Genomic DNA, 20,033 nt, shown 5'->3' on the forward strand with positions numbered 1-20,033 from the left:
AAAAAAAAAAAAAAAGAAAACTTTGGAATAGATCAAAGCAGTTCTAAGAGGAAAGTTTATAGAGATATAGCCCTACTTTAAAAAAAACAAGAAAAATCTCTAAGAAATGTACCCTTACACATAAATGAATCAGAAAATAACAAAGCTCCAAATTAATAAAGAAAATAATAAAGATAAGAGCAGAACAAATGAAATAGAGACTAAAAACACAATAGAAAAAAATGAAACCAAGAGCAAAGTTCTAAATCTTTTTCACCAAGAAAAAAAGAGAGGACCCAAAATCAGAAATAAAAGAGAAGTTATGACTGACGCCATAAAAACACACAGAATTATGAGACAATTATGAAAAATCACATGCCAATAAATTGGACAAACTAGCAGAAATGGATAATTCCTAGAAACATAATTTTCCAAGAGTGAATAAGGAAGAAATAGAAAATATCAACAAACCAATTGCTAATAACAAAACAAAATTGGTCATCAGAGCTCTCAACAAACCAAAGTCTAGGACCAGATAGCTTCACAGGTAAATTCTACAAACATTTAAAGAAGACTTAATACCCATCCTTTCCAAAGTCTTCCAAAACAAAAAAGAGGAAGAAATGCTTCCAAATTCATTGTACAAAATCAGCATTACATGTACCAAAACCAAATAAAATACAAAAAAGGAAAATTATATATCAACACCCTTAATAAACACAGATGCAAAAATCCTCAATAAAATATAGGAGATTTAACTGAACAATACATTAAAGGATCATTCACTACAATGAAGCGGGTTTATTCCAGGGATGCAAAGACAGTTCAGTATCCACAAATCAATCAAAGTGATACATCTCTAAACAAAGTAAAGGATAAAAATCACATGATCATCTCAATAGATGTAAAGCATTTGACAAAATTTCCAATTATCTGTTCATGATGAAGACTCTCAGTACAGTGGGTTTAGAGGAAACATACCAACATAATAAATGCCACATAGGACAAAGGCACAGCGAGAAGCTGAAAGCTTTTTCTCAAGACAGGGATTTCCACTCTCACCACTTTTATTCAACATAGGACAGGAAGTCCCTAGCTACAGCAATCAGACAAGAAAAAACTTGTAAGACAACCAAACTGGTAAGGTAGTAAAACTATTTGCAGATGACATGGTACTACATATAGAAAACTATAAAGACCACCAAAAAACTATCTGAAGTAATAAATGAATTCAGTAAAGTTGCAGAATAAAAACTATATGGAAATGGGTTGGTTTTCTATACACAAATATCCTAGCAGAAAACTTTTTAATCCCATTTATAATTACATCAAAGAGAGTAATATATCTACAAAAAATTTAGCCGACTATGTGAAATACCTGTACTGTGAAAACTTTAAGACACTGATGAAAGTAACTAAAGATGACACAAATAAATGGAAAGGTATACCATGTCATGGATTGGAAGAATATTGTTAAAATGTCCATACTAAAACAATCCACGGATTCAATGCAATTCCCATCAAAACACAATAATATTTTTCAGAGAAATAGCTCAAATAATCCTAAATTTTGTATGGAATGACAATCCCTGAATAGCCAAAGCAATGTTGAGAAAGAAAAGCAAAGTTGGAGTTATCACAATCTCAGATTTCAAACTATAATACAAAGTTACAGTAATCAAAATAGTACAGCAATGGCACAAAAACAGGTGCATAATGCAATGGAACAAAATAGAGAGCCCAGAAATAAACCCACACTTAGGTGCTCAATTAATCTACAACAAAGGAGGCAAGAATACACAAAAGAGAAAAAGTCTCTTCAATAAATGGTGCTTGGAAAAGTGGACAGTCGCATGCAAAAGAATGAAACTGAACCACTTTTCTTACACTATACACAAAAATAAACTTAAAATGGATTAAAGACCTAAATTTAAGACCGGAAACCATAAAACTCCTAAAATAACGCATAGTAAACTCCTGGACATCAGCCTTAGCAATATTTTTCTGTATCTGTCTCCTCAAGCAAGAGAAACAAAGGCAAAAATAAATAATTGGAACTATAAAAACTTTTGCACAACAAAGGAAATCATCAATAAAACAAAAGGCAACCAAGTGAATGGGAGAAGAAATTTGCAAATGATATTATCTGATAAGGGATTAATATCAAAAATACATGAAAAGCTCACACAACTCAACAACAAAAAGACAAACAATCCGATTAAAAAATGGGCAGAGGATCTGAATAAACATTTTCCCAAAGATAGACACATGAGATGAATCGACATTACTAATCATCAGGGAAACGCAAATCAAAACCACAATGAGATACCACCTCACACCAGTCAGGATGGCTAGAATCAAAGACAAGAAATAAGTATTGATGAAGATGTAGAGAAAAGGGAATCCTTACTCCCTGTGAGTGTGAATGTAAACTGGTACAGCCGCTATAGAAAGTAGTATGGAGGTTCCTCAAAAAAACTAAAAAATAGAAATATCATAGGCTCTAATTCTGCTACTGGGTATTTACCCAAATAATTAAAAAAAAAACTAATTTGAAATTATTTATCTACCCCTGTTTATTACAGCATTATTTGTAATAGCCACAATATGTAAGCAACTTAAGGGTCCATTGACAGATGAATGGATAAAGAGGTGCCCCTCCCCCCCCCACACTGGAATATGATTCAGACATAAAAAAAACAAAATTTTGCCTTCTGTGACAACATGAATGGACCTAAAGGGTACTGTGCTAAGCAAAACAAGTCAAAGAGAAAGACAAATACCTTTGTTCTTAATGTTTATTTAATTTTCAGAGAGAGAGAGCACACAAGCAGAGAGTGAGAGTGAGAGAGAGAGAGAGAGAGAGAGAGGGAGAGGGAGAGGGAGACAGAATCTGAAGCAGGCTACAAGCTCCAAGCTGTCAGCACAAAGACTGATGCAGGCCTTGAACCCACAAACTGTGAGATCGTGACCTGAGCCGAAGATGAATGCTTAACCAACTGAGCCACCCAAGTGCCCCTAAAGACAAGTGTCTTTTAATTTCACTTCTGTGTGTAATCTAACAAATCAAACTAACAAAAAGCAGAAAGTCTCATAAATATAGAGAACAAACTCATGGTTGCCAAGAGTGAGGAGTGGTGGGCAAAACGAGCAAAGAGGAGTAGGAGATACAGGCTTCCAGCTATGGAGTGAGTAAGTCACAGGGATAAAAGGCACACACAGGGAATACAGTCAATGCCACTGTAATTGTGGTGTATACACATAGTTGTGTGACAGATGGTAGCTACATGTGTGATAAGCACAGCATAATTTATAGTCACTGAATCACTATATTATACACCTGATACTAATGCATTATTTCATGTCAACTAAACATTAGTAAAAAGTAATACTAATAAAAGAAAATAACTTTAAGTTGTAGCCTGTAATCATGTCCGGATAGCTTTAGTTTACTTTTCATTCCTCACCAGGATTTGCACACACACTGTGGGACCCTTTTATCAAGGGTACCAATATTCTCTTCTGCGTATTCTGTGTTTTAAGACAGCAGAGGGACTTCCCAGAATGAACCAATCAAGAAGTCAATCAATCTCTCTCACATATACACTTTTTTTTAAAGTTAGTGACTCTTCATAGATTAGTAATAAAAAAAACTGAATTCAAACATTGGGTACAATTGTTTAGATAAAGGAAACTAAACTAATATTCAGCCTAATGATTTGTTATTCAAGAAATACAAAAGGATTTTCCTCACTATCTTTCAATGTAAATTTAATACTTTTAAGGATATGATTAGAATTTTTAAGTGACTGAACACCCAAAACAATAATTTAAAATTTATTACAATCTGACTTTATCAGCAAAGATTTAAGTATGCAAGAAGACAATATATGTTTTTAAAACATAAATCAATCAATCTACAAACCAAAATGTTCTCCCTGCATAATTCCAAATTTGTTAAATATTTCTGTATTCCTATTTTCAATAACCTCTTTTTAAATTTTTTTAAAAAGTTTATTTATTAATTTTAAGGGAGAAACGGCAAGCAGGGAAGAGGCGGAGAGAGAAAATCTCAAGCAGACTCTGGGCTGACAAGGGGCTGGAACTCACAAACCATGAGATCATGACCTGGGTCAAAGTCAAGAAGCTGGTGCTTAAGCGACTAAGCCACCCAGGCACTCCAATATCCTCTTTTTCTTTTAAGTGTATTTATTTTGAGATAAAGAGAGAGCATGAGTATTGGCATCATCTAGGCCTAGACTGCAATACCAGCTCTGTGTCCATGAGTGCCAGAGACCAAAACTGCACAGGTCATCCCTGATGGCAAGGCCCAGGGAAAAACCTGTGGGATAGACTGCAAGGCAGTCAGAAGAACCCCCTGAATAATTCTTCTTCTCTGCTTAGTCTGTGCCTTTTACTGTCACCTCCGCTGTTAGTCTATTCTAGGGTTAATATGAAACCAGAATTGCCTAAAGTTCCCCCTCTTCCTCCAAAATGGAATGCACCTATATATCATGCCCGTCCCCTCAATAGGATGTTGTCTGATGCTTATTGTAGTAACTGGCAAAATTGGGGACGGTCTGGTATGCATGGGGTCTATAAGACACCTGGAACTCATTTTCCTTGTAGGGGTCTAATTGCCAATAATACTACATATTATGCTTTAAGCAGAGACAAAACAAAACTTATTAGTTTTAGAGAACTTTCTTGGAAAAGTGTTAGAGAAATATTTGCCTGTTGCCCCCGGTCTCAAGCCTGTGAGGAAGCGACTTAGGAATTGTTCTGGCCAAAGAATGAAACCTGTAAATGCAGAGACCAAACTCTAGTTGATCCATGTATAACAATTCCACATGTCCTCTATGATAAATGTTGATATTGTTCTTTCTCAGTAAGGGGTTGTGAAAGTCTATCATCTATAACTGCAGGTACAAGTAAATCCTGTTCTTGCTTGCCCGCTAAACTTAAACAATTAAAGGGCACTGTGTTCTCATGTATTCTAGCTATATGCTTCACTTATCCTTAGATACCCTGTCATACGTAGTAAAGAACATGTAGGACTTTGTTATGACTACCTGGTTAAATTTTATTGGTTTAAGTGGAAATCGTGTACTGTGAAATCACTGTTGCCAAGAAAACTTAGAAATGTTAAGTCTCATGACTGCTTTCTAAAAATGTAGATTAAGAATGATTGATTGGATTTGCTATAAAAATCCTAAACTGAAAAATAAATTTGAGCAGTCCACCTGAAGAGGCTGGCTCTGTATCTTCACCAACTCCAACCCTCACTCTCCGGGTCAACCGTGGCTTGCAGAGTCTGGACCCCTGCACATGAGTAAGTAAGTAATCTAATCCTTCTGTGCTTCGGTTTCCTCTGTATCTCAATGGAGGTAAAGTTAAATTTAGCTTAAAGGATCTTGGATAAGGAGCTAGGATAAAAGTAAATAATGAGTACAGCATCCAGTAAGAGTTCAGTAGACTTAAGATATAACAGAATGAATGCTGAAAAGGGTAGTCAATTATTACTAAACTTAATGAGCATTAAGTAGGTAATGCCAAGTAGAATAATTCACATTCATAATAAGTACAAAATTATTAAGAAAGGATGAATAGGGGTGCCTGGGTGGCTCAGTCGGTTGAGTGTCCAACTCTTGATTTCAGCTCAGATCATGATCTCAGGGTCCATGGGGTTGAGCCCCGCGTTAGGTCTGCGCTATCAGTGTGTGGAGACTTCTTGTCATTCTCGCTCCCCCTCTCCTGCCCCTCCTCTGCTCGCATTCACACACATGCTCATGCTCGCTCTCCCTCTCTCTCTTAAAATAAACAAACTAAAATAAAAACAATGAAGAGGAGTTTGGAATATTCCCTTTAAAAAATGGGACCATGTTCAATATACAAATAAAAGATTTCCACTCAAGACTAGAAAAGAATACAGATGCTTTAAAAAACAAACTCTTAGCTAGCAGGAAAGTCCAGCTGTTTAAATTAATTAGATTTTGGATAAGAACCAGTAGTGCTATGGTTTCAAGTAAAGGCCTGGGACAAACAAGACATACACACAGAATAAGAATCATTATTCTAGAGGTGCCTGGGTGGCTAAGTTTGTTAAGAGTTTGACTGTGGCTACAGTCATGATCTCACGATTCATGAGTTAAAACCCTGCATCAGGGTCTCTGCTGTCAGAACCAAGCCTGCAGATCTTCTGTCTCTCTCACTCTGCCCCTCCCCCACTCATTCTCTCGTTCTTTCTGTTAAATATAAACATTGAAAAAAATTTTTTTAAAAAGTCATTATTCTAGATAACAAAAATCAATTTGATGGTGAAACATTTTCCATAAATACTATTTGCCTTTATTTTTGCACTAATGTAATATTAGTATATTAATAGATTATTTCAACGAAAAAAATTTCTACTCACAACTTTTTCCCTACATCTATTATTAATACAATTGTATCAGGCATGGTATCTTTTAAATTCAGTGGTGGCCTAATATATTCTAAATTTAAGACTATAACTACAAGAATTTAAAGCAAGAAAACTACATTATGCAGGATTATAATAGTTCAACCAAACACAATTTTAAAACTATACTCCATCTGCAGTTAATATGTGGATCCTGAATTTAGTGAAAATGCTAATTAAAAAAAAAGATTTCAAACTGTGATCTCCTCAGTGTGCAACTATTCCCTGAAAATGTTAGGTCACAGTTAAGTAAAATTTCAAATCAGTTATAAAAAATGCTTTTCTACATATTTCTATTATACTTCGGAATATTCTAAAACCAGTGTCATATCTCTATTTCTACCTTTTTTTCATACAACTATTTAAACGTGTCACAAGTGTTAATAAATAAAACTGTACACTTACCAACACCTTGAGGCCGACTCAACCTTACAGAATTATTCTCAAATTTTTGGACATGAGGTGGGTATTCTTTCCTAAAAGAGTAAATTTATATAGATTTATTCTAACAGAAAAATATATTTTCAAAACCAAAAAGTTGAGGAATTATGTTTATTAAAAGTAATCCCAAATAAAAGGCAAACCATAGCTTCCTTGCCATATAAAAAGTGATACTATAAAATAATAAAACAGTATTATACAAATATACTAAAGCTTACTACACTGTAAGATCCCTAAGAACAATGACTACGTTTTAGAATTAATCCATCAGAGCCCACAGCAAACAGACTTTCATATAAGTATTTAATAAATGAATCTAAATTATTGTCCTTTCAAAGTAGTCACCAAAGTTATATATTTATTCCCCCAATGCACAAAACTTTAGTTTTCTTTTGGAACTGATGTCATAGTCAATTTATAAAAAACATTAAAAATAAGAACATGTAATACTTCATTGTCATACATTTTTAGAATTAAAAAAACAGCTTAATAATATCCAATTCGCCCAATTTTTTGGTAAATGTTTTTAAGTACTTAAAAACAAATCAATAACTAAAGGAATAAATGGTGATTAGGATACTGACTTTGAGGACAATTTGAAAAACAGTACAAAAAATGTTACATACAAAACCAGCAATTATGAAACAAGTTTTTATTCTTGTACTATACTATGGGGATATAATTATACTTTTAAAAATATATTACACTGTCAGACTTTATATACAATCAATTTTCAGGACTCTGAACATAATCCTCCATAAATGAAGATTCTAAAATACTATATAAATCCAAATATACACTAATTTGGGGGTAAAGCCAAAAACCTACAGCTAGTTGCGGGACAAAAGCATTAAAGATTTTTAAAAAGTGCAATAAACCTGGAAGCTACAATATCTACTTTCTCACCCTAAATAAAAACTTCTAAACATATTCCCATTTTACTTAGCCAGGGAATTAAAAATAAAAGAGGCTATTCTATTATTTGTAAATTCATTCACACTAGAAATCAATACCTATCAGAGTAATATAATTAAGTAAATTAAAATCCTAAAAAAGAAATTTTTCTAAAAGAATTTTATATTCTTATGTTATAAAAGTCAAAGGGCCTAAACTGAAAACAAGATAAGAAAATGACACAAGAAAAAACAGTGAAGAGTAATGATAGTAGTGTATTTGTATTACCAGTTAGCATATAGTGAGCATCATGTGCCAGGTACTGTTCTAAGTGCTCTATATCTATTAAGTACGTGAATCTTCGCAATTACCTTATGACATATATACTATTATTAGCACTATATAGAAGAGATGAAGTCACAAAAAGTTAATTAACTTGCCTATGCTTAAACAATTATTAAATAACAATGTCAGAATCTGAAATCTGGTAAATTGCATCAATACTGATAAGTAATGGAATTTTCATTATTGAGCAGCATTTCTGTACAACTGGGCAATGTCTACCCTGACATCATCATGAGATTATAAGTTGTAAAGATAAAAATTTGCCTTAGAGATAATACTAGCACTATGAAGAAGATAGGTTTTCAGCTAATTTTACTGAACTTAAAACTCATCGTTTTATATTTTATGCACTTTCACACTAAAGGGAATATATTATATATTGTCTTATCTTTACATCAGATAATTCATTCTTTTAATCTCTAATTTTTATAATTATCTGCTTTGGAAAAATAAAGATACCAACTTTAAAATGCAACAGAGGCAATGAATCTGAAGCAAAATACAATGATACTATTATGGTAAAATAGTGAATAACACAAATAGTATACATTCTTAAATACTCAAGATCATCAATACAGAAAATAATTATTTAACAGAAAATGGGCACAAAATCAAAAAATAGCTATTTTAGATTTTGTTACTTTGAACCTATTTGATGACTTATTCCGGGGTATGTTAGAAACACAGACTTATTCAGTAATGACTGACATAAATCACCTGACACAACCAATCATACATGTGCAGGGGTTGGTGAAAATGCTGCACTGAATGCACCGTTTGTTTTGCAATCTGACACAGTGCACTGAACTATGCACTGCTAATGAGGGACAAACACCACACAGAATACATCATATAATATCTATGACTTCCTCATGTATTATAATGTTAATTAACTATTCTGTGTATTTACCAAAATTTCCAGACCTTAATAGCTATAATGTATTGAGTATTTGCTACATGTTTCCTTATATATACAGGAAAAACTAATTTATCTTTTAAAAAATGTATGAATCAATTACAGAAATAAAGGCATACCTTAAAGTTTAATATAAGAATATAAGAATCTGAGGATAAAAATAGCATTACTTTGATGAGAAAATTTTTTAAAAATTTCTAGCCATAAACTATCTTGTGTTTGTAAAAATTCAGTTTTTTAAAAAATTGTTAGGTGATCAAAAACTAAATTTTATATTAATGTCTTGGTTTGAGGGTGCTATCACTCTACAGATACTAACACTTCAAACTCCAAGCCGGTATGAAGCTCAAGTCTACAATTTAATTTATTAGTAGATACTTCTTTCTCTCAAACCAAGCAGAAGCATAGAAGCTTCTCTGTCATCTGTCATCTACAAAAGTGGGAGGATTTTTTTGCTTGGGAGGGTTTCTGTTTGTATAGTTAAAAAAAAAAAAAAGGCGGGGGGGCGCCTGGGTGGCTCAGTCAGTTGAGCGTCTGACTTCGGCTCAGGTCATGATCTCACGGTTTGTGGGTTCGAGCCCCGTGTCGGGCTCTGTGCTGACAGCTTAGAGCCTGGAGCCTGTTTCAGATTCTGTGTCCCTCTCTCGCTCTGATCCTTCCCTCCTCATTCTCTCTCTCTCTCTCACTCTCTCAAGGATAAATAAACATTAAAAAAATAAAAAATAAATAAAAATTAAAAAAAATAAAAATAAACAACTCATCTCCTGGACCCAACATTTTACAACCTTCATTAAACAACTGGAAAGCTTTTTTTCTTCTGTGCAGAATTATTGAAATAACATCAAAATGCTCTTCTTTATTAAAGGTTAGATAGGCCTCAGCCCTGAAAGGTTTTTAAAATAAATTCAATTCTGGATTAATTTTGGAATTACAGGAGAGTCAAAGACAATTCAGAATTGTATTCCTCACCCAGCTTCTCCTACTGTTAACACCTTCATCATAATCATATATACGTCAAAAAAGAAACTCTGGTACACTACTATCAACTAAACGCTAAACTTTACTCAAATCTCACCAGCTATTCTACCAATATCTTTTTGTTCCAGAATCCAATCCAGGATCCACTGCATTTAGCTGTCATGTCTCTTTAGGCTCCTCAGTTTCCCAGTCTTACGTGATCTTTCATGACCTTGGCACTTTAGAAGAGAATAATTATTTTGTAGAAGGTACCTTAACCTTGGTTACTCTGATGTTTTTCTCATGATTAGACCAAGGTTATGAATTTAGGGGAAAGGATACTGCAGAGCTGAAGTGCCCCTGTCATCACATCATATCAGGAGGTACATAATATCAATATGATTTATCACTGGTGATGTTAACCTTGATCATTTGGCTAAGGGAGCGTTTGCTAGATTTCTCCATTCTAGAGTTACCTATTTTTCCTTTTCAATACTCTATTTGGAAATAAACAAGTCAGTCCAGCCCACAAAAGGGAGGAGGGTAGTTAAACCCTACTTCCTGAAGAGTGGAGTGTCTACACAAATTATTTGGAATTCTATAATAAACAACTGTCCATTTCCTTCAATCCATTTTATATAGCTTGTAAAACCCAAGGATAATTGAATAAATACAGAATTCATTTATTCATTTTTATCAATATGATATATGGATATTTATTTTACACTTCAAGTTATAATCCAATTGTTTTAGTTTTGGTCTTTGGGAGTGCTTTCAGTTGGCTCCTTTTGTCCACTTGATGTGATGTCAGGTTTTTTTTTTTAATTCTGGTAAAATACATATAATGTAAAGTTTACAGAAATATAGAATGCTCCATAATCCACAGGTCATCCTTTTACAAAGGGCCTTGAAAATCTTCTCTGTAATGTTACAATTTTAACATTAATTAACAATTAACATTAACATTTAATTTTAATGCGCTGTTGAAGCAAGTAAATGCCCTTTTGTTTTTTGAGTACTTGCTTGGTTTCTAACAACACAGGACATTTCAGGCTCATTTTGTGTTTTCCCTAACCCATCCCTAAAATCAGCTGTTTTGCTATGTTCCTTTTCTTAGAGAGTGGTTTTAGAAGCAAGGATCTAGGTGCTGAGTTTTTGTTTTTGCTTGGTTTTAATGATAGCTCATTTTATTAATCTTCCCATTGCTCTAACTGATCTAAAAGATACACATTTCTATAAAATAAATGTATTCATATTCAAATGTTAAATTTCATTATTCCAACCTTATGTTAAATTCATAAATTGGTGTAATTTTCTGAGATATACTAAAAATCTCCCACAGCTATACTCTAAGAACTTCTTGCATTTCCAATATTTAGGGAGATTTTATACGTAAGTTGTTATACTTTTATATACCCATTAAAAACATGCTCCTTCTTCCTATTTAGTACTTCTTGTAAAATAAAATTTTTATTTTAAGAAAGAGAGACAGAGAGATCAAGTGGGGGCAGGGGGAGAAAGGAAGAGAGAGAATCCTAAGCAGACTCTGCACTGTCAGTGTGGAGCCTGACACGGGGTTCAAACTCACGAACTGTAAGATCATGACCTGAGCCAAGATCAAGAGTCGGATGTTTGACTGAGCCACGCAGGTGCCCTTCCTATTTAGTACTTCTAATCCCTAACTCCATCTTATTATTAAAATTATACTCATGCTTTGTTTTCATCTTTTGTAATTCTTTACCTTATAGATTGTTAATTTGTCGGATTCATAGAAACAATATTACTATATTGTAGGTTTAATCCAACCAACTTGTCCTTTACTAAATATATTCAACCTGATCACAATTACTGTAACAACTGATAGAGTTCATGTTTTCATTTTTATTAGTTGTTTTTTAATATTTGTATTTATTATTTGTTTCCTCTTTCCCCCTATTTTTACTGTTTGCACAATTACTATTCATTTGTTTCCCTCCCTAATTAATTTAACAAATAGTTACCTTTCGTCTCTCAACCTTTATTCCAATTACAATTTCTGTTAACATGTTATCAAGATTCCAAACATTTATTTAAACAAGATGTTCTACTGCATCCCTAATGAGAGGAGGTCTTTAAAAGCCTATTACTGCTACCCCTACCAATTCTCCTCCCAGAAAAAGGACTTAAGATTTCTTTTATTTCTACCTTTCTACCTCTTCAAGCCCCACATTTTGCTGAGACAGGTTTGATATGTAGTCACAGACTACACTGATTTTCCTTTGCAGCACACTGATATTTGGAAAGTGGAACATGCTTAGCTTTAATTGAATTCCACTGATTTAAGGTTCTTATTGTACCAAATTATAAATCATATACAAAAGATTGCTTTTTAAAAACTCTCAAAGATCTGGGGCACCTGGGTGGCTCAGTCAGTTAAGCATCTAACACTTATTTTGGCTCAGGTCATGATCTCACGCAGATCATGAGAATGCACCCTGCATTGGGCTTGCATTTGACAGCACAGGAGTCTCCTTGGGATTCTCAGTCTCCTTGTCTCTGCCCCTCTGGCGCACACACATACACATACTCACTAAAAATAAACATCTGACTTTCGATTTTGGCTCAGGCCATGATCTCATGGTTAATGAGTTCAAGCCCTGCATCAGGATCCATGCTGACAGTGTGAAGCCTGCTCTCAAAATAAATAAACAAACTAAAAAAAAAAAGGAAGATTTTCAGATCACCTTACAAAACCTTTTAAGACCTAGGTCCTAGCTGCCATGGCCAAACCCACATTTTATAACGTTTTCTCCTTTGCTCCCCAAACTCCAGTCATAGTGGTCATTCCTTCTATTCCCTGAACACACTAAACTCATTTTTGCATTACTATCTTAGCACCTTCCCTTCCCTATTTGGAAAAGCTATCTCTGTGATCATGGCATGCTGACTCTTCATTTGGTCCTTGCTTAAAATGTTAGCTTTCTATTAAAAAGTTTCTCTGAACATGTAATCTAAGGAAACCATACTGTCACTACTGTCACTCTCTATAATATCACTCTATTTTACTCTTTACACAGAACTTATTTCATTTTTACTTGTTCATTATCAGTCTTTGCCCATAAAAATGTAAACCACAGGAATACAGGGATCTTGTCTGTTTCGTTCACCACTATAATCTTACGCCTAGAACATAGCAAGCACTTGATAAATATTTGGAATGAATAAACATGTATATCTAAAAGGCAATATGCAGTCAGGAGTCCATTTATCAGGTCAAATAACTGTATAAACATTGCTGCACAAGAATGGTACTGCTGATAAAAATTGAGGCACTACTGCCCACCATGCAAAATTTCAAAATAATAATTTTTCATGAATAGCATAATTCAGGCATTTAAAGGCACTTGCAGGGGCTCCTGGGTTACTCAGTGTCAGTTAAACATCCAACTCTTGATTTCTGTTCGGGTCATGACCTCATGGTTGCGGGATTGAGCCCTGTATTCGGCTCTGTGCTGAGCATGGAGCTTCCTTGGGATTCTCTCTCACCCTCCCTCTCAAATAAGCATTAAAAATAATAATAAAGACACTGTAAATTTGTTTATATTTATTGATTGGACATCCTGGTTGGAAACTGAATATACCCAGACTCTAGTCTGCTTACTCTCTTTCTTCCTAATCTTCTAAGGTTTCCATATTCAATCACTATTTTCTTTACAATATGTTTTATGTGGCAAGTCATTCTTCTCTTCATTTATTCTTCTTTAAAAACAAAAAGTCTATTGCTGTTCTCAAATATTTACTCTCCTAAACGAACTTTAGCATTAATTGGTCAAATTTTTTAAAATGACAACAAAGTCACTGAGATTTTGTCTAAAATTGCATTTTATTTACTTTAAGGAGTAAATCCAATCAGGAACATAATATATGCCTCAGAGTAGGTCTTTAGATATATTTATAAAGACTTTATAACTATTAACTTTATTACTGGGTATTTAATTTTAATTGTTGCTGTGAATATAATTTTGGTCTCTCCAATATATACTCCAATGGATCAGAGGTGAATGAAGGAAACTATTAATACTATTAGTCTTGCAGCCTATCATCTTGCTCAACTTTACTATTTCCAAGGTTTCAGATGACTCTTCTAATTGCAAGGAAGATAGTATCATCTGACTATAATTTTATTTTCAGGTATCTTTACACAGCAGTTTATAATACTATCATAAATTGGTACTACCTCTCTGAACAAGTTAGTAGCACTTATCAAGAGCTTTAAAAACATCTGTGACCTAGTCCAAAGAATCCTTTCACAGAGATTTATCTTAAGAGATTCATTTAGAAATTTGTACACAAATTTGTTCTCGTGTCATATGTAAGAGTAATGAAATAATGAGTAAATAAATTTCGAATACCTGCAGGATTACCTATTATGCATTCATTAAAAATCATTTTTAAAAGTCAACTTAGGATGCCTGGGTGGCTCAGTTGGTTAAGCGTCTGACTTCAGCTCAGGTCATGATCTCATGGTTCGTGAGTTCGAGCCCCACATAGGGCTCTGTGTTGACACCTCAGAGCCTGGAGCCTACTACAGATTCTGTGTCTCCCTCTCTCTCTGCCCCTAATATGTTTGTGCTGTCTCTCAAAAAATGAATAAATGTTTAAAAATGTTTAATAAATAAATAAATAAAAGCCAACAGTGACGGTGGAAAATGTTAACACTGTATTTATGTAAAAATTCAGAATATGCAGCTGTACTTTTATTATGATTCCACATGCATTAAGTATATTAAAAAGCACACAGGAATAAAACAGTGGAAAGAAATGCATCAGGATCCTAATAATACAATTTTCTATTTTGAGAGCCTTCAGGAAATTATAAAATCTCTGTAATATCTGTACTTCAAACACACTCTTTATATAAACATTCCTAATATTTCACATATGTTCTTTCACTATATTCTATTCATCTTTGTATTTTATTATTGCTTCAAAATTCTCTACAAGATCCACATACTTTTTACATTAATAAATAAGAATTTTAAAAAATTTTAAACTTGAAAATCACTGTATGCTTCAGTTTTATAACAGGTCAACAGATTCTTTATCTAGGGAGGAAAAACTGTTCTAATACCAGGTTAAATATTACAGGTTGCTGGTGCTACCAGATACACTGTATTTACAACCATCTGTCCATGAGTCAAAAAGGAATTCGAGTCATTCAAGTTGTAAAAGTCACCTAAAACAACAATAACAACATGGCTACAATTTTTTGAAGCTTGCAAGCTCTAGATATTAATACTGCTATTGATTATTTATTCCAGCTTATTTTTTTTTTATATTTATTTCTAGGAGAGAGAGAAAGACAGCGTGAGCAGGGGAGGGTCAGAGAGAGAGGGAGTGACAGACTCTGAAACAGGCTCCAGGCTCAGAGCTGGAAGTAAGCACAGAGCCCGACGCGGGGCTCAAACCCACGAACCGCGAGATCATGACCTAAGCGAAAGTCGGACGCTTAACCGACTAAGCCACCCAGGCACCCCTATTCCAGCTTATTTTTAAACATAAAGCACACCTCATTGTGCCCAGTGTACAAATGAAAAAAAGTCTAGAAAAGACTAACCTTCCACAACTATTTAATTTTTGTTTATTAGATAAACCATTCTCTTATAAATAAATCATTTAGTTCAAAAATTTATAGTCTCTCATGTGTTGAGGGATAAAGATAAAGGACCTTCTAGTACTCTTTAAGGATCAGAAAAAAAGATATGGCTTAGTGTTCACAAGAAGGGAACAAAAGAGCTTCTGTGAAAAGAATTCACAAAGTAAAATGTACTGACACAAAAGTTCTCAGCTGATCACTAACAAAGATAAACACAAAATAATTTTAGATAAGGATCCAAAGATTAATAACGATGCTGCTGAATAAAGCCCTGAGGTATATTCATTACAAGCTGCTGCTTCATATCTAATCCCTGGCAATAATCTTAGTACAAGAGACTGACAGAATTTCAAGATCTATTACATTTTTCCCCCAATATCTATTACTACTACAGAAATTTCAAATTTTATAGTTTTATCAGTTTGAAATAATCATCTCACTGCTTCCCACAAATCTCCTTTAAAACTAGGCAAATATTATCCTCATTTTACAGTAAGTTATGTGCCTACTGATATTGCTAGTTACCTAATTCCACATCTTCTGACTCCCATTCCAGTATTATTCCAACAAGAATGTAAGCTCCAAGAGGGTAGGGGTTTCTATCTGCTCCTAGAATAGTGCCTGGCACATAAAGTCATTGAAATATTTGCTGAATGTATCAATGAATAAATTTCCACTACAGAAATATGCATAAGCCAAAACAGTGCAAAAAATCAGTATAAACCCTCCAAAGCTACAATGCAAAAGAGAATAATCTAAGATCTGCATATTAAATTAGAATATTAGAGTACTTATTTTATCTAGTATAGCATACAGGAAAGTATATAAAACAAGTCTGTTTTGCGTATGATTATATAAAGAGTTAAATGTATATTCTTTAGCAATTATATTTTTTAAATCTTACTAGTGGCTTTTCAAAAAATATGTAGCACTTACAAGTGAAAAATTTTAAAGATATAATGACTCATCTATATCTGACAGAAAACAATGCTTTCTTCAAAGAGAAAAACAAACATGAGAAAAGAATTTTTCTTCCCCAGTAGATAGTAAAATACCTGCACAATGCATTCACCTAAAACATGTAAGAATTGTGAAGTATTTCAGAATTTGAAAATATGCCTAAATTTTTTGCTGATAGGATCTTTATATTTCAGAACTGTGGTGTTCATTAAGGAGGAATATATGCACTTTATAAAATAACAGAAATTGTCCTCTTTGCTTTCTATACACCTTTAAAGACACTACAGAGTTAAAAGTACATAATTAAATGATTGTGCATTCTTAATAATGTTTTTTTAATTATTTACATCATTCAAAACTTCTGCTAAAGGATATATGCCTGTCAATGTTATAACAAAGTGAACAATCAGCGATCATAAAATTCTGTTTTGGGTCAGAATAGGAATACACTGATGTTTAGAGTTTTAAGTCCATGCTTAAGGCATTCTAGTTCCACTTTCCGTCAACTCTATCTAGTAAAGCATAAAAACAAAAGTATATCTGTAAAATATAACAAGAAGATTTTAATGCTTTAACTGAAAACAACTTTACTAAGGCATTAAAATATTCTACTTTTAAAAGGAAAGTAGTCATATCAACATAAATATATAACTATATTGAGAATTATGGTTAACACTACCCACATAAGTCAAATATCATGTTCTACCATCAATGTTTCCTTTTATTAAAATTAATAAGCTTTATTATTCATTCATTATTCATCCATTGATGAATTCAATGGATATTTTTCATAGCATATAAATAATTTGGTATCTTACTGTTATATCCATGCTCTAATTTCATCAATATTATGCTTACCTTTCCTTTTGGTCCAGACTGCTTAAAACATGAAAAAGAAAAAAAATGTAAGAGGCAAGACCTCATTTTTGATATATCATTGTAGTTTAGTAACTGCGGTCAATAAGGCAAAATTCTAATGTGATTACTTTGTTTTAAACACATTATATATAGGTTATATACTAAATTTTGAATCTTGTCAGATAAGTATTTTTCAGTTTTTGTTAATACAGAAAATAATTTATATCTAAACATATTTAAGAAAAAAGGATGTACAAAGATACTGATTCTTGAAAGAGCTTTATTTAACCATCAACCATCTGATGATAGGTTATTTTAGAGTAGTTATGTAAAGAGTCTTCAAAGAACAATAAAATTTCCTGACAGTTATAAATTTTTAGTACTGCCAATTCTGTTATCAGGTGTGATAATTAGCCTCTGAGTAAGAAAAAAAAATTTTTAAGGTTGGAACTTTTGCATAAAAGTCACTGATTAAATACAGCAGAGCCATAGATTAAATACAGCAGCATACGGTTTTAGACACAAGGAAAGGCCTAGGATTTAAAATCATGGCCTTTAATCAAAAATATAATTTGTAACAGGTCCACCCTTCGCCACATTCATGGAAAACCTAAAAATCTATCAATATCAATTACTCAATAGTAAAATTACAAAAACCTTTAAATTAGAGTAACATTCATATCCTAGAATTATTTATTATAAAATGAACAAAATATTCAGAACCATAAGCAAAACATAGTTTACAAACTCTGAGTCTTCATATAAACTCACATTCCAATAATGTGGAACAAATAAGTAAAATATCAATTATTTATTATAAAATGAACAAAATATTCAGAACCGTAAGCAAAACATAGTTTACAAACTCTGAGTCTTCGTATAAACTCTCACATTCCAATAATGTGGAACAAACAAGCAAAATATCAATCATAGTGAATTAAGGGGAAAAAATGGTAACGTGGTTTTATACAACACTGAAAATATTCTTATTTAAAAAAAATTTTCAATAGTAAAGAATCATAAGCTTACATGAATACCATATTTGAAGTTTTATCTTTACTATTAAAAAAAGGATAATCTCTGTAAAATAAATTTATGTTAGAAAAATGACAAAAACGTGATGGAATATTACCATACCCCTCTTAAAGTCAATAAAACATAAACATGAAAGTTTAACTAAGTCCAGCTTATCTTATATATCTATTTCTTCTGGAGCTTTATATCCAGGAAAAGTAAAATGAAAACTGAAAGTTAGGCATCGATACCTAATACAGCCCTTTCTAGCTCTACCCTGTTGTACCCAAGAAGCGAGAAGAGTTTAGTAGTCTCTCAATTTTGTGTTTTAAACTCACCTGTATAAAGAAAAGAGGTAGAAGACAGAGTAGCAGTAGAAGAAACAGGTTTGGTTCTTTCCAATAAACCAAGGGAGTTAGGAAGAAAACAAAAAACACAAAACAAAAAATATATACATATGCCCATGCTCACTTCTCTTATCTTTGAAGAAAATGTGTTTATTATGATAAGATATCTAATTTCTAAGTGACTATACTTCTATAAAATTCTAATATGTGTTTATTATGAAGGGCTGCTATGGAGGAGCATACATATTAAAAAAAAAAGAAAAAGCTTTAAAAAAAATGCATAGGGAAGCCATTATTAGTAATGTAGGACTTTGTAAAAATTTCAACTTACATTCTTGTTGGACTATTTCATTCTTGAACTAGTGCTGTACTAGTGTTCTTAAAAATTTTTTAAAGGAAGGAAAAAAGAGAAACTGATTGATTCTGGTATCCATGACCTGATTTAAGACTTCAAAAATTCTTTCAAAATGGTGCTTTTCATTAATAATTAAATCTTGCTTATTCCAGGAGCCCATTTTCCCATTTATGGATTATATATGCTTTTGTACACATTCAATTTCCCCTAAGGTCCTGACAAGTCTTTTCACCTATCCTTAATAAAGAACAAAAACAAAAATAAGTGAAAATGTAAATAAAACATAAACCAGTAAATGTGCTCTTTTAGCAAATCTCATTGAAGTCAGGGGTGGAGATGGTATATAGAGTTATACAGACTTTTTAATTTCTGCATTTTCCACACTAAGACTACCCTCCTTCATCACTATGAGTATACAGACAACTTCTCTTTTAAATATGACTTATATTAACATTTGTATAGCAGTAAGAAAATAGATTGAAATCCTAATATTCTCCCAAAGAGTAGTTATAATAATACTAATCTGATCAGATATCTTAACAATCTTCACTGCACTCCCTTTGGATTAAAAAGGTGTGATTTACCTGTTCCCCTATCTTACTAAACTAATTATCCAAAATGCAGGTCTGACTTACTTTCAAAAGACAAGTTATACCACTCTCCCCAAGAGGACTATGTGTATGAATTATCAGCTTATGGCATTTCCTTTAATTTCAAATTAAGAATTGAGAAAATAAGAAAAATTAGGAGAAACTACAAAAGCCAGTAAAAACCAGGGTGCACACCACATCTGAAGTGTGACAACTCTGCCAACACAACACTACAAAGGTTTGGTAGTAACCATTTTGGTGAAACCTTTCTTCAGGGCATTG

The 20,033-nt window shown here is 32.9% G+C and overlaps 1 protein-coding gene and 1 non-coding gene across 7 annotated transcripts in view; both read right to left on the reverse strand.

Moving 5' to 3' along the window:
• The window catches only part of SENP6 (SUMO specific peptidase 6), a 111,894-nt gene that overhangs the window by 54,396 nt on the left and 37,465 nt on the right, over positions 1 to 20,033 (reverse strand). For 3 of the 6 annotated variants that reach the window (XM_039245783.1, XM_039245779.1, XM_039245782.1), the window contains exons 6-7: positions 17,446 to 17,466; positions 6,845 to 6,915 (exon numbers count right to left, since the gene is read on the reverse strand). In XM_039245783.1, the coding sequence (XP_039101714.1) occupies positions 6,845 to 6,915; positions 17,446 to 17,466 (92 nt within the window). The remainder of the gene's footprint in view (positions 1 to 6,844; positions 6,916 to 17,445; positions 17,467 to 20,033) is intronic. The other 3 variants (XM_039245781.1, XM_039245784.1, XM_039245780.1) reach the window with 2 other exon arrangements.
• On the reverse strand, positions 10,850 to 10,956 carry LOC120240922. The gene has a single exon (XR_005530778.1). It is a non-coding gene; the product is annotated as a U6 spliceosomal RNA (small nuclear RNA).

The sequence above is a fragment of the Hyaena hyaena genome, unplaced genomic scaffold (genome assembly GCF_003009895.1).
Source record: "Hyaena hyaena isolate Hyena2069 unplaced genomic scaffold, ASM300989v1 scaffold_270, whole genome shotgun sequence".
Classification (NCBI taxonomy): Eukaryota; Metazoa; Chordata; class Mammalia; order Carnivora; family Hyaenidae; genus Hyaena; species Hyaena hyaena.